Source organism: Labeo rohita, chromosome 24 (assembly GCF_022985175.1).
Source record: "Labeo rohita strain BAU-BD-2019 chromosome 24, IGBB_LRoh.1.0, whole genome shotgun sequence".
NCBI lineage: Eukaryota > Metazoa > Chordata > Actinopteri > Cypriniformes > Cyprinidae > Labeo > Labeo rohita.
The window spans coordinates 11,980,419-11,993,968 of NC_066892.1; the positions used below are offsets into that span (position 1 = coordinate 11,980,419).

General features: G+C 35.1%; 2 protein-coding genes across 2 annotated transcripts; one reads left to right on the forward strand and one right to left on the reverse strand.

The window, feature by feature from the left end:
- The first annotated feature begins 1,136 nt into the window (after positions 1 to 1,136).
- On the forward strand, positions 1,137 to 2,121 carry ndufb4 (NADH:ubiquinone oxidoreductase subunit B4). The gene is made up of 3 exons (XM_051098202.1): positions 1,137 to 1,348; positions 1,745 to 1,885; positions 1,977 to 2,121. The coding sequence occupies exons 1-3, from the start codon at positions 1,172 to 1,174 to the stop codon at positions 2,037 to 2,039; spliced, it is 381 nt and encodes a 126-aa protein (XP_050954159.1). The 5' UTR covers positions 1,137 to 1,171; the 3' UTR covers positions 2,040 to 2,121.
- Positions 2,122 to 2,158: 37 nt separating this feature from the next.
- hgd (homogentisate 1,2-dioxygenase) lies at positions 2,159 to 9,783 on the reverse strand. The gene is made up of 13 exons (XM_051098190.1): positions 9,567 to 9,783; positions 8,257 to 8,328; positions 8,091 to 8,179; positions 7,844 to 8,009; positions 7,662 to 7,753; positions 7,526 to 7,560; positions 7,316 to 7,395; positions 6,050 to 6,149; positions 5,841 to 5,965; positions 4,696 to 4,800; positions 4,489 to 4,615; positions 4,220 to 4,401; positions 2,159 to 3,126 (listed from the first exon to the last, which is right to left on the reverse strand). Exons 1-13 carry the CDS (start codon positions 9,579 to 9,581, stop codon positions 2,983 to 2,985), a joined length of 1,332 nt encoding a protein of 443 aa, XP_050954147.1. The 5' UTR covers positions 9,582 to 9,783; the 3' UTR covers positions 2,159 to 2,982.
- Positions 9,784 to 13,550: the final 3,767 nt, after the last annotated feature.

The following is a 13,550-nucleotide window of genomic DNA, read 5'->3' on the forward strand; positions in this document are numbered from 1 at the left end:
CAATCAATATTATTTCAGCAAATTGACAAGAAAGCATTTCTCTTCTTCATTTAATGTTAAAGTACTACAATAATTAAAGCTAAAAAAACTATAAAACAAAAAAAAAAAGGCTGTAGGTATACATATTTAAAAAAAAAAGTAATACAAATTGCAAAATAAATAAATAGATAGATTTTCAGTTAGTCAGTTAATGTTTAATTAGGTTTTATTGTGTTTTTTTTTTTGCAATAATTTAGTTTATTTAAAAAATATGATTGAATTCGATTATATATAATTTTAGTGTTATTACTCAAGTCACATGATCCTTCAGAAATCATTCTAATATAATGATCATTGTCATAATTGTCATAATTTATTTATATATATATATATATATATATATATATATATATATATATATATATATATATACACTACCGTTCAAAAGTTTGGGGTCAGTACATTTTTATTGTTTCTTTTTTTTTTTTTTTTTTTAAGAAATTAATACTTTTATTCACCAAGGATGTACTAAGTTAATAATTAAAAGTTTATTAAAAGTTCATAATAAATAATTTACATTGTTATAAAATATTTATATTTTGAATAAACCCTGTACTTTTTAAACTTGTTATTCATGAAAGAATCCTGAAAAAAAAAAAAATCACAGGTTCCAAAAAATATTTGGCAGCACAACTGTTGATATTATCCAACACTGATCATTCTAATAATAAATCCGCATATTAGAACGATTTCTGAAGGATCATGTGACACTTAAGACTGGAGTAACAGCTGATAAAAATTCAGCTTTTCATCACAGGAATAAATTATATTTTAAAGTATGTTAAAATAAAAAACATTATTTTATATTGTAAAAACATTTTGCAATATTACTCTTTTTTTCTATATTTTTAATCAAATAAATGCAGCCTAGATGAGCATAAGAGACTTCTTTAAAGACTATTACAAGTCTTACTGATCCCAAACTTTTGAACGGTAGTGTATATATATATATATATGTGTGTGTGTGTGTGTGTGTGTGTATGTATATATAAATTATGACAATATTCGATGTTAGATGCACTGTAAATCTTTTTGGCGAAACATCCTGAAATACCGCGAGACTCGCAAAGTTGACGCGCAGCCAATCAGTTTTCTCCTTTTTGTCGGGGCGTGTTTTTCACTGTTCGCAGTCATGGCGGATTACAAAGAGGCTCCTTTGGCTACTCGGCCAAAAACATTAGATCCAGCTGAGTATTTCAATCTTTCACCTGAATACCGGCGGGCTGAGGAGAAGAGAGCTGCTCTGCGGGCACAATTGAAGAGGCAGTATCTGCAGCAGCTCAACAATCCTCATCGGAAAGAGCTGATTGTAAGACGAACCAAATATCACTATCTGCAAACATTAGCTTGGGGTAAAACAGTTACAATAAAGCTATAGATAGCTTTTACTTCATATTGTGCTGGTTTATCATTTTATAATGATTTAATTATTAATGTTTTAGTATGCATTAGTGTTTGAGAAGTATAGATTGTTTTATATTGAATTTGCAGTGAGTGACCTTCACTGATCGCTGGCTAGCTGTTATTGCCTGCCTGCTTGTTTTGGTTCACATGTGTCTTTAGTCTTTACGTGATAATATGTGGTTTGTTAAATTTCGATTAGACTATATTCTTATTCAGAATGCATACAATCCTGACAGTTGCACTATTAAAACTTCCAGAAGGCAACCTGACACATTCAAACTCCATGTGTTTTCATTCGTAGGAGGATCCTGCTCTTACAAGGTGGACATATGCACGCACCAATAACAACTACTTCAGACCAACTGCTAAAACTTCATTGATCGGTGGCTTGTTTGGAGTTCTACCCCTTTTCGCCTTGTATGTTGTGTTTAAATCAGACAGGGTGAGTTGAAGCTGTATGAATTCACTTCATATTTAGTTTTGATAATGTTGAAATAATGGGTTATATCATTTTTACACTGTTTTTTCCCCAGGACAAAAGGGAGGCCAAGATTAAGGCAGGGACCTATGAACGCCCCTATAAACTGTCAACCTAAATTTATTGGATTTCACTGTTTATTGTAACGCAGAGTGCTTGTAATTATATACTAAATAAAATACTTTATTGTTGAAACTTTATCACGGTTATTGAAGAAAAATAAGAAATCACACAGTATGTCATTTCATTTACAGGGTTTCTGCAGGACTAATTAATAAGCCCTTCCACAAATTTAATTTAATTTATAAAATCATAGTATTAAATGTTGCATGCATTGCTTAAAAATGAATATCTTCCTCAGTATTGTTTTCTAGTTTTCCAATACAAATATCTAAACATCCTTATATTAAGATGCAATGCAACTTAAGATGCAAAATAACAAGTCTTGTTTTCTGGAAGAATTATTAGAGTTGTGCGAGCTTATGAGGTATATAAACTTGTTTTCTCTTTAAATTTTCTTAGACCATTCGCAGAAATTTGTTCTTGTTTTAATCATAAACATTTTTTTTTCGTATGTCATTAAGAATCTTTATGCATTTGCATTGAAAACAAGACAAACATACTAAAGAAGATCATTATTTTTTTTTTTTTTAAATCAGGTACAGTAAAACTTATTTCCATATACTAGTGGTTTAACAGAGCTATTAAAGCTGCAATTTTTACTTTTGGGAAATGAATTAAGAAATAATGGAAACCCCTTGAATGTAGTGTTTTAAAACTTTAAAATGTTGCTAATACAACTTATGATGTGCTCCCTCGACGTGTTCTTTTCAGTTTATTCCTTTTCTTTATTTGGTCTTAAAAAGGTCTTAAATTTATATTTAGAAAACCTGCAGAAACCCTGCGTTGTTTTATTGGTTATATTCCAATAACATGTTTTATTTTGATATCACAGAACATCTGGTTAACTCTCAATTCTAGACATAAAAACCATTGTGAATCACTGATCCACATGTCTACAGATATTATGATGACTTGTAGTATAACCATTTTCTTCATGTCTACTTGCTGCTGGGTTTCCAGTTTGGATTGAAGTGACTTTTTAAAGCCTCCCAGCATTTATAGTAGCTCTTATCGAGACGCTGACAGGTTTCCAGGCCCCACTTGGTCACCGCCATGCTGAAGGATGACTCGAACATGAATGCCTGTTGGATACAACATTTTTTAGAATATCATTTAGCCTTTTACATGATGTATAGCGTGTTTTCACAGCACATCATCAATCGGCCATATTGGCGTCAATGAACGTAAACAATGCCAATGAACTGAACGAAACTCGCATATTTTGCTGATTATCGCTGCTGAAAATGTTCAATTATTGTCATGTTTTGGGCTGTACTAATCGGTCGGAGCGGGAAAAACTTTTGGAGTACTATAGACTGCCAAAAGTTATAACAAATCAAGGAGAAGAGTGTTAAAAAACTGTCACAAAACACAAAATGCATTTGTGGTTGGCCAGACTGAACCAGGATTTCCAGGGCATGAATCTTGACAACATACGTAACCCTGGACCACAAAACCAGTCTTAAGTCGCTGGGGTATATTTGTAGCGATAGCCAAAAATACATTGCGTGGGTCAAAATTGTAGATTTTTCTTTTATGCCAAAAATCATTAGGAAATTAAGTATCATGTTCCATGAAGATATTTTGTAAATTTCCAACTATAAATATATAAAAACGTAATTTTTGATTCGTAATATGCATTAAGAACTTAATTTGGACAACTTTAAAGGTGATTTTCTCAATATTTTGATTTTTTTGCACCCTCAGTTTCCATATATTGAAATAGTTGTATCTCAGCCAAATATTGTCCTATCCTAACAAACCATACATCAATGGAAAGCTTATTTATTCAGCGTTCAGATGCTGTGTTAATCTCAATTTTGAAAAATGACTGGTTTTGTGGTCCATGGTCACATTTGTGTAGGTTCTATTAATTTTCAGTAAGGTAGGTGAAATATAAGGCTAATATCTTAATACTTTTACCACCTATTAACTTTAGTTTGTCAAAATATTGCGCCCTTTCCTGCTTACAGTCCTTCTCTATATGATTTAGCAGCTTCCACACGTTTTTTTTCCGTGGTTTACACAGCATAAAATTAGCATAACGTATTCAGTAGTACATTAACCGTGCAATCCATGCTGTTGTTTACATCCGAGTATCGCTAATTTAGCCGCGCATCCGGGTAACTGACCAAAACGCGACGTACGTGCAAACCCTATATTTCTAAACATTACCATAGTGCCCTCAGCAACTCTCTCTGGTTTCAGAACAGCTGTGCTGTTCTTCTCAAAACAGTCGACGTCAGGACCATGTGGAGTCATGATGCTGTGAAGACTGGCTCCTCCAGGTTGGAAACCTTCTTCCTTCGCTTCATAATGGCCTTTGATTAATCCCATAAACTCGCTCATACAGTTTCCTGTTTGCACAGACAGAGGGCGCTCTTTAACCGCACGAAACTTCATTTGGGTTTCAATACAAGTGTGTATGAACGCCACAAACTTACTATGGTAGTAAGGAGGCCGAAAGGTGTGATCAGCTACACCCCAGCGAGGAGGAAAGATGACAAAATCTGCAATGGCCACACCTGGACGTGTGGATTTGGCTGTCAAAACGGTGAAAATCGACGGATCCTGTAAATTAAGATTGAGGTAATTTGACTGACAGTGCAAATATAGTGATTTTAAGACATAAAATGAAGGAAATCACTCACTGCGTGATCATACGCCACACAGTTGATGACCATGAAGTTCTCCAGGTTGTATTTGTACGGTGTGTAGTTTCCGTGCCATGCCACCACATTAAATGGCGAGAAGTCCTATTTGAACACATTTAAAATGACAAATCATGGGTTCTGTAATAATAAACCGCGTAATGAATTTCTGTATGCTTTGAGTATATAATCAATAGTAATGTCAAACGCGAAACGCCAAGACGTCCGATCAATGCCCTCAGTAAAACGTTTAAACGCCATTGTTTTGTTCTGACGCTCTACTCCTGTACTTGAAATAGCAGGTTGCGGGGCGAAAAAGTGTCTTCGTTAAAAACCGCAATTTTATACACCCTCTCCTGATAATGCTGCAGCAGACAGATTTTGAATGCTGCCTGCAAAATCAATATAATTCATTACAGCAAAGACTGCCTGCTGTCCTGACCCTCATGCGCCCTCCTGTTGTTTCAACCCACCCACATGTGCACACACATACACCAGGTAAAACATCAGACACAGCTATACACACAAACACAAATCCAGCGACTCAAACAAGAACATGACTGTTTTTACAGTTACATTCAGTCACACAAAGACGCTCTCCGTGCACCCTGGGGTTTCTGGGACCCCGAGGTTTGTAATCTCACAGGCATAACAGTTCTCGGGATAACTCTACCAGACTCTATTAAAATGAAGAAAAAAACTCATACACACAAAACACAAACATATTTTCCCAGTCAAGCAAATAATAAGCTAATTTAAGCAATTTTAGCACTCAGTTGGAGGACAAAACAACAGGATAAGGCTGTACCTTCTCCTTCAAGACAGACCGTTAACCATTTAAGAGAGTACAGACGGCGAGACCTGTCTGCTCAACTACATGCAGGGTTTTTTTTGTTATATGCCTTGTGATGCTACCTTTTTGGTCTCTAATTTGCTCCTGACAGCCATAACAAGTCAATTATTTACTCGACAGGACACGGAAAAATAAATTCAGTGCAGAATGATGCTTGAAATCTTGGGCTTATTAAAAACATATCCTGCATGGACAAATTGCACATTTTGAGAGTAATCTAACATTCAGTGTTTTATTGATGTCAGCAATGTTAGTAATGGGAATTACTAATGACACAATCATTTCACAGCACCTGTTGACATGAGAAGAGCTTTCCCTGGTACTTGTTGACAACGGTGTAACCTGTGGCTACAGTACGGTCCTCGTACCAAGCTACAGGCGTTTGGAAGTCCCTAGGGTTAGCCAGTCCATTAGCCCCTGCAATGCAGAAGCAAATTAACAGACTTTTCTCAGAAAGCAATATGTTCAGAGGAATTACAAAAGTAATTGTGTTGTACACACCGATAGGACCCAGGTCAGGCAGCTCAAAATGGGCCCCAAACACTTCTAGAATGTATCCCCTGGTTTCTCCAAACACATCAACACTAAAGCGCATCCCTTGCTGGGAAACATAAAAGAGTACATAATAAAAAATTAAATAAAAAGTGCAATTTCTATACCGTTTATAGGAATATTGAAGCAAGCATGAATGTACAATACCGTTCAAAATGTTGGGGTCAGTGCGATTATTTTTTTTTTTTTTTCTTTTTTTTTTTAAGCAAAAAAAAAAAAGCAATTTTATGATCAAAGATGCATTAAATTGATCAAAAGTAACAGTAAAGACATTTATGTTACAACAGATTACTGTTTTAAATAAACACTGTTATTTGAATGTGAGTATCCTGAAAAAAAATCTGTTTCCACAAAAATATTACATTTTACAACTTATCAACATTGATAATAGAAATTTCTAAAGGTTTATGTGACACTGATAATTGCTGAAAAGTAAATTTTGCCATCATAGAAATAAATCACATTTACACAAATTAAGATAGAAGGCCATTATTTTATATTAAAAGTATCAATTTTTATAATTCTATCATATTCATTAAGCATATTAGAATGATTTCTGAAGGTTCATGTGACTGGAGTAATTATGCTGAAAATTTAGCTTTGATCACAAGAATAAATTACTTTTTAATATATATTTAAATAGAAAGCAGTTGTTTTAAATAGTGAAAATATTCCACAATATTTTTTTTCTTTTGTTGTATTTTGGATCAAATAAATGCAGGCTTGGTGAGCAGAAGAAACTTAAAAAAAAAAAAAAAAAAAACTGAACTTACTGTTCAGAAACTTTTGACTGGTAGTGTACATGTAGCCTGGGTGTGCATAAGAGACTTTCTAAACTAAATTTATTTCTCTTTTTTTTATTAGTTTGTTAAAAAACTGTACTAACCCCAACCTTTTATATCTTAATTATTTGTGAGCCTGGATCACAAAACAAGTCATAAGGGAAAATTTTTCAAAATTGAGATTTATGCGTTATCTGAAAGCTGAATAAATAAGCTTTCCATTTGTTAGGATAGGACAATATTTGGTCGAGATACAACTGTTTGAAAACCTGGAATCTTTACTTAATTTCCTAATGATTTTTGCCATAAAAGAAAAAATTAATAATTTTGACCCATACAATGTATTTTTTGGCTTTTGTTACAAATATACCCCAGCAACTTAAGACTTAAGTTTTGTGGTCCAGGGTCACATATATAGACATTAGAGTAACACCTGAACGACACAAATCTCATTGGGCTCCACCATCATCTTCCCAAATTCTGTAGTAATCAGGATTTCGCCTTGTTGAGGCACTGAAACACAAATTGCAGTAATAATGAAAAGGTGCTACTACAAAAAAACATCTATATCATACATTAATCCTGAAAGATTGCAAAATATAAAAAATATAATACTCTTGAAAAAAATTGGCACATATCTTACCAATAAGGAAATCACCGTCTGCGTTTTGGAAACATCTATAAAAAGAAGTTTATCCGCTTCTAAGTACCATCTTAAAAAACACTGTACAAAAAATGAAGGTCAGATCATTGGTGAGTTGAATTCAGTTCAAACGTACTTGTCAATCATTGAAGTGTTACAGGTGTACATGTGGATGGCGATTCCATTACGAGATTTTGAATCTCCAGCTCCACAGACTGTATGCAGACCCTGAAAATATCAAACCGATGACAATGGGCATCACTAAGATGGGGGATTATTTAAATACGAAACCATATGTACAAGAATGAAATCTTTTACCGATATGAAATCCACTTTTTTCTCAGAAGACTTGAGGATGTTAAACGGCTTCCATCGTAGCTGGTTGGGGTCGGGCTCCACTTCATTCCAGTTCTCTGTGAGATCTCCACAACTCATCGGCTTGAAAGGTTTGTGGCACACAGAGGGTAAAATGCGGTACAGCCAGCTATAAACAAAAGTTTGCAGTGCTCAGTTGTTGGGTTTGATTTTTTAGGTTGGATGTTTTTTTTTGCAAAGCTATATATACCTTCTCTTATTGGTTGACCTTGGGCAGGTGAAAGCAGATCCAGAGAGTTGCTCAGCATATAGACCATATGGACATACTTGTGGGTTGTTCTATAAAACAATAAACTAAACTGTATTTGATGTGTAATGTTAGTTGGTCAGGTATATGATAGAAGTTTTGCTATTACCTGTCCCTCAGGCAGAGATCCAGGACAGCGAGGGTCCTCAGAAGCAAACTCATTTCCAAAACCGCTCATGTACTACAAGAGTTATTTCAGAAGTATTAATAAAATATGATTTTATTTTCAAAACAAACTAAGTGACAAAATGTGATAAAAGAATAGAAAAACACAAAGGAAGTTTTGTAGGGGTATTTGAGTATCTCCCCCTTCCTACGAGTGAGCGACAACAAATGTGCTTAGTCATGGTGCATCTGCAGATGGGTACAGAGCAGCTCTCAAACATCTCAAATTAGTCAGTATAATTGAAAACATAACATGGAGGGGTAAAATATGCCAAACACGAAGGAATTGAGATTTCATCTGACAAAAGCCAGTTGATGCCAGTTTACACTGTACTTGTTTACAGGTAGACAGTTGAGATCAGCAAGTCCGCGGTCAATTTTCTTTTGACACCAGGCTTTTATTTTATAAAACGAGTAGTCTGTTGAAAAGGCATGCATAAATGTAAGTTTTATAAATCCTACAGTTCATGCAGCCTAGAGAGATCAACCTCATCTGGGCAGCTGCAAATTCCTGTGATCTGATTGGCCAAGTTGGAACGCCCCTCAAATCCTTCTCTTGTAACGATGACATGTAAAAACGCATTTCCACGAATCGGTTCTTTCGAACAGTTCGCTTCAAAGAATCGATTCATGCAATCAGTTGAGTAAATGTGTATCTACAAGTTCTGAAAGATTCCAGTAAAGCCATATACTTACGGTTTAGGTTTTATTTATTTTGATGTTTGCTGTAATGTTTCCCAGTTAAGTTTATTTCAGTTCTACAATTCAGCTCATATAATTATAAAGTCTTATTTACATTAACACTTCAGTTATACATCCAGTTTATTTGTTTAAAAGACAAGTTGTTTTGTAAACAAATCGTTCAGGACTGTTTTTCCCCAAAAGCATTTTTCAAGCTTTTCTTCAGGTTTAGATTTTTTAGGCTGAAGATGGTGTTTAGAAACGAAGCCCAGAGTGGTTTTGTGAATCGCTTCTACCTATTCAATGAAAAGATCCGAGTCAAAAGAAAGATTCGGACCTTACTATGCTCATATGATGTACCGGTGAGTCTACAGCGCGGTTTCAAACATAACAAACAAGCATATGTCTGTAAATTAAAATGAAGAAAAAAGTCTTTGACGAAAACGTTAAATAACTGAAAATTATTAAAATTACAACTGAAAATTACAATTATGATAGGCTATGCTAGTTTAGTTAACTTGTAATGTTTTATTTTAGACAAACATTCGTCTATGCAGTCCAAAGTGCACTTACCTTCAGACCAGCCATTGTAGCGTTTTTTACTAATGCAGCCTAGTAATATATAAACTTTTCAGACTAAGCTGCAACTTTGCAGAGATGCTACTTTCCCCTCAGAAGATCTCCTGCCAGCGCTGGTCCCTTGAAACCGCTCGTGTCGAGTCCGCGCTCTCTTGCAGCAGAAGACCGAGGGAGGAACTTGGGTCGTATTTACGTTTTTCTCAATATGGTTTTAATTAGACTCAGACACGACTCGTGACGCAACCAGAGATTTGGGCAACGTTTTAGGAGAGGGGAGGAGAGGGGAGGAGAGGTTTGATGTTCACAGATCGTGCAGAGAATGACCCCTGGCACAGGTACATCAAATGTCAGTCAAGGCAAGATCGTAAAGTCCAGTTCTCAGGCCTTAACAAATGCACGTAGGCCTGTTTATTGTTTAATATAGAGAAAACCAACCAATGTGGTAGCTTTTTGGTCCAGCCTTGTTTTGGGGTTTTTAATCCCCAGGTTTAGCATCTCAAACCTACTTACCATATTTGTGGAAATATAACACAAGTTCATCCAAAATGTATTAAAAACGTAAAACATGAAAAACAAATTCAGTTAGAAGCAAATAGAGAAATACACTTAAAAGCTAACCATAGGTTAATCGCATTTTCACTATGGTAAATGTAAGTTAGGCCTATATACTGTCTTTTTGCGATTTGTGCTTCCAGTAAGTAGCCCACATTAGTAAGTAGTTTTACAACCAGTGCTTTACTAAGTAATTAATTACTGTAATTTCTTTATTTTTACCTTGGAAAAAGCAAAGTATGGGATACTCTTAATTTTCTGTAATTTAATTGCAGTTACTTTTGATGCAATTGCATCAAATACTATATACACTATAGTGTTCACACTACCAGTTTTTTAAAGAAGTCTCTCCTGCTCAGCAAGCCTGCATTGATGTGATCCAAAGTATATCAAAAACAGTAAAATACTTTGAAATATTTTAACTATTTAAAATCACTGTTTATTATTTGAATATATTTTAAAATGTAATTTATTCCTGTGATTTCAATGTTGAATTTTTAGCATAATTACTCCAGTCACATGATCCTTCAGAAATCATTCTAATATTCTGATTTGCTGCTAAAGAAAAACATTTATTATTATTATTATTATTATTATTATGTTGAAAACATATAATTTTTTCAGGTTTCTTTGATGAATAGAAAATTCAGAAGAACAGCATTTATCTGAAGTAGAATACTTTTGTAACATTATAAATGTCTTTATCATCAATTTAAAGCAACCTTGCTAAATAAAAGTATTAATTTCTACAATTTCTATAATTATACTGACTCCAAGCTTGTGAATGGTACAGTGTGTAATGTTACAAAAGCTTTTTATTTCAGATAAATGCTGATCTTTGGATCTTTCTATTCATCACAGAATCCTGAAGAAAAGTACTCAGCTGTTTTAAATATTGCTAATAATAATAATAATAGTAATAGTAAATGTTTCTTTAACAGCAAATCTGGATCATGTGACACTGAAAACGGGAGTAATGATGCTGAAAATGCATCTTTGATCACAGGAATAATTAACATTTTAAAATATGTTCAAATAGAAAACAGTTATTTTAAATAATAAAAATATTTCACAATTTTACTGCTTTTGCTGTATTTTGAATCAAATAAATGCAGGCTTGGTGAGCAGAAGAATTGTCTTTTAAAAAACATTAAAAAGCTTACAGTTCAAAAACTTTTGACTGCTAGTGTACATATTATATATAAAACAATAGTGGATTACAATAAAAATGTAACATCTAATGTTAAAATGTATGTTTGTAAATGTAACCTTCTGCCTCAAGGTTGATTTGAGATTTGGAAAGTAATTAGTAATGCAATACTTTTTAGAGACAGCAATTAGTACAGTAGTCTAATTACACTGTTGAAGATGTAATTAGTAGCTATTAAATAATTACTTTTTCAGACTAACTTACCCAACACTGGTCACAACCCTCCCCATTTTGTGAAAAATAGTTCTAATTTTATTTTTGTATTTATTATAACAATTCTGTCATTGAACATCCATTTAGATGATCACAGATCAAAATACAATCAAATTATGTAAGTGTAAATATATAAAAGAAATCTGTAACTCGTACATGGTTGATCCTGTGATGTTCTTAGAGAAGGCCAGAGCTGTTCAAATGCTGCTGTTGTTTCCATAATTTAAACATAGCCAACAGGCCGAGCCATTATGTAGGTTTGTGTCTAAGGTTCCCCAGTATGACACTGAACTCGGGCACCGGTCCAATTGTGCATTTCTTTTGGAGAAAATGAATAGGCGTAATAAAAAACAGAAAACAATATCACGTCGAATCAATTTGCCTCTTTCATTCCACACACTATTCCCTTTCTCTCATCTTTTGGGGAGGTGATGTGTTGGTGGGGTAAATTATGGCAATTCTCATGGTGAGGCGCAAATAAACTCAGAGCGGCAGAAGTAACTGTTCTCTACTGAAGCGTGCAGCTGTGCCGAGACTCCCGCTGGCAGGCCGTTTAGGTGCTGTGCTCAAGTCGAGAAAGACTAATGCCGGAAAATATCTCGACCCAGTCTGCGGAAATTGATCTGCTCCTCAGGGAAAAAATGACTGATTTTAATTTTGTCACGCCTCTCTCTCTCTCTCCCTCGCCTTTCTTAAAGTAAGCCACGTTCTTCCACAGGCAATAGAGTGACAAAAATGGCTCATGATAGGTGCACAGATGAGCAAGAGTATTTTCTACAATATAGCCTTGATGTTCTCCCCCCCTGGACAAACTACATGTTGATGGACTTGAAATCAGTCCCCCACACATTCCGTTCAGTGCAATTCACAATCACAGGATGATCGGCGCTCCATAAATCCTGGAAATTCAGGATAGATGGTAGAGCTGCCGTGTATGGGTTTTCGGAGGCACCCCAAACCGAGCCTGATGCATGAGCAAGCGTATGATAAACGTGCTTCCAAATGCTGCGTCCTGATCCCTCTCACCTCGTGCCGCAAGTAGTTCCACTTACCGCTGAATAGATTTGCTGAGACACCCACTGTCCCCTTTTAAAATGAAGAGCAACTGGCCTTGTTAAGGGAGTCTCTCCAGCGGCTGTAATGTTATGCAAATGGTTTAATATGAAGATAAAGACTGTAGCGGCATGCCACGCTCTACCAGTTCAAGCCCCGGTGGATCCTCAGAGCCTTCACTAATGAGAGAGGGATTATTCTGGAGTCATTAAATGGTGCCCTCCCTGACATCTCTCCCCTCCTCCCCCGGTTATGCCCATTAATGCACTGTACACAGACTTTAGAGATACCTTTTACCACCAGCTCCTGGTTTTTTACACATCAGAATGTCACTGAATAGCAAATTACATTCTCTTCCCACAGAGAAAATTGCTTTTGAATCGCTTAGTTATAAGGATTTTTTTTTTTTTTTTTTAGGAGGGGGGTGGGGGGGCATGCGAAAACATAATTACTTGTGTTGAAAATCTCATTGGCAGTTGTTGCTGCTGGTTGCTCGGGAAATTTATTTAAGGAATTATGCGGAAATGCATCTGTGTGTGTTTATGTTTGGATATGCGCAAGAACAAAAACTGCGCTCCTATTATTGACCAGTACTAGTGCGTTAAGTAGAAAGTAACTGACATGACAACACACAAGCTAGACAAGCTAACTACAATGGTTCAGATTTGGTGAGCTAGCTTAGCACTAGTCAAAAAAACTGCAGGGACTATAGTAATATAGTATAGGTAATATTCGCAATTGCTGATACTGAACAACACCAGACTCACTCTTAAAAATAACACTTAGCATTGCACAAAAGGTTCTTTAAAGTGGAAAACATTCTTAAGATTAAAATGTTATTCACAGGGGAAAAAAATGGTACTGTAAAAAGTTTTCACCAGTTTTAACTTAAAAATTTAAGTTCAGCAGCTGCCTTAAAATTTTAAGTTAAATCAACTTAAAAGTACAAG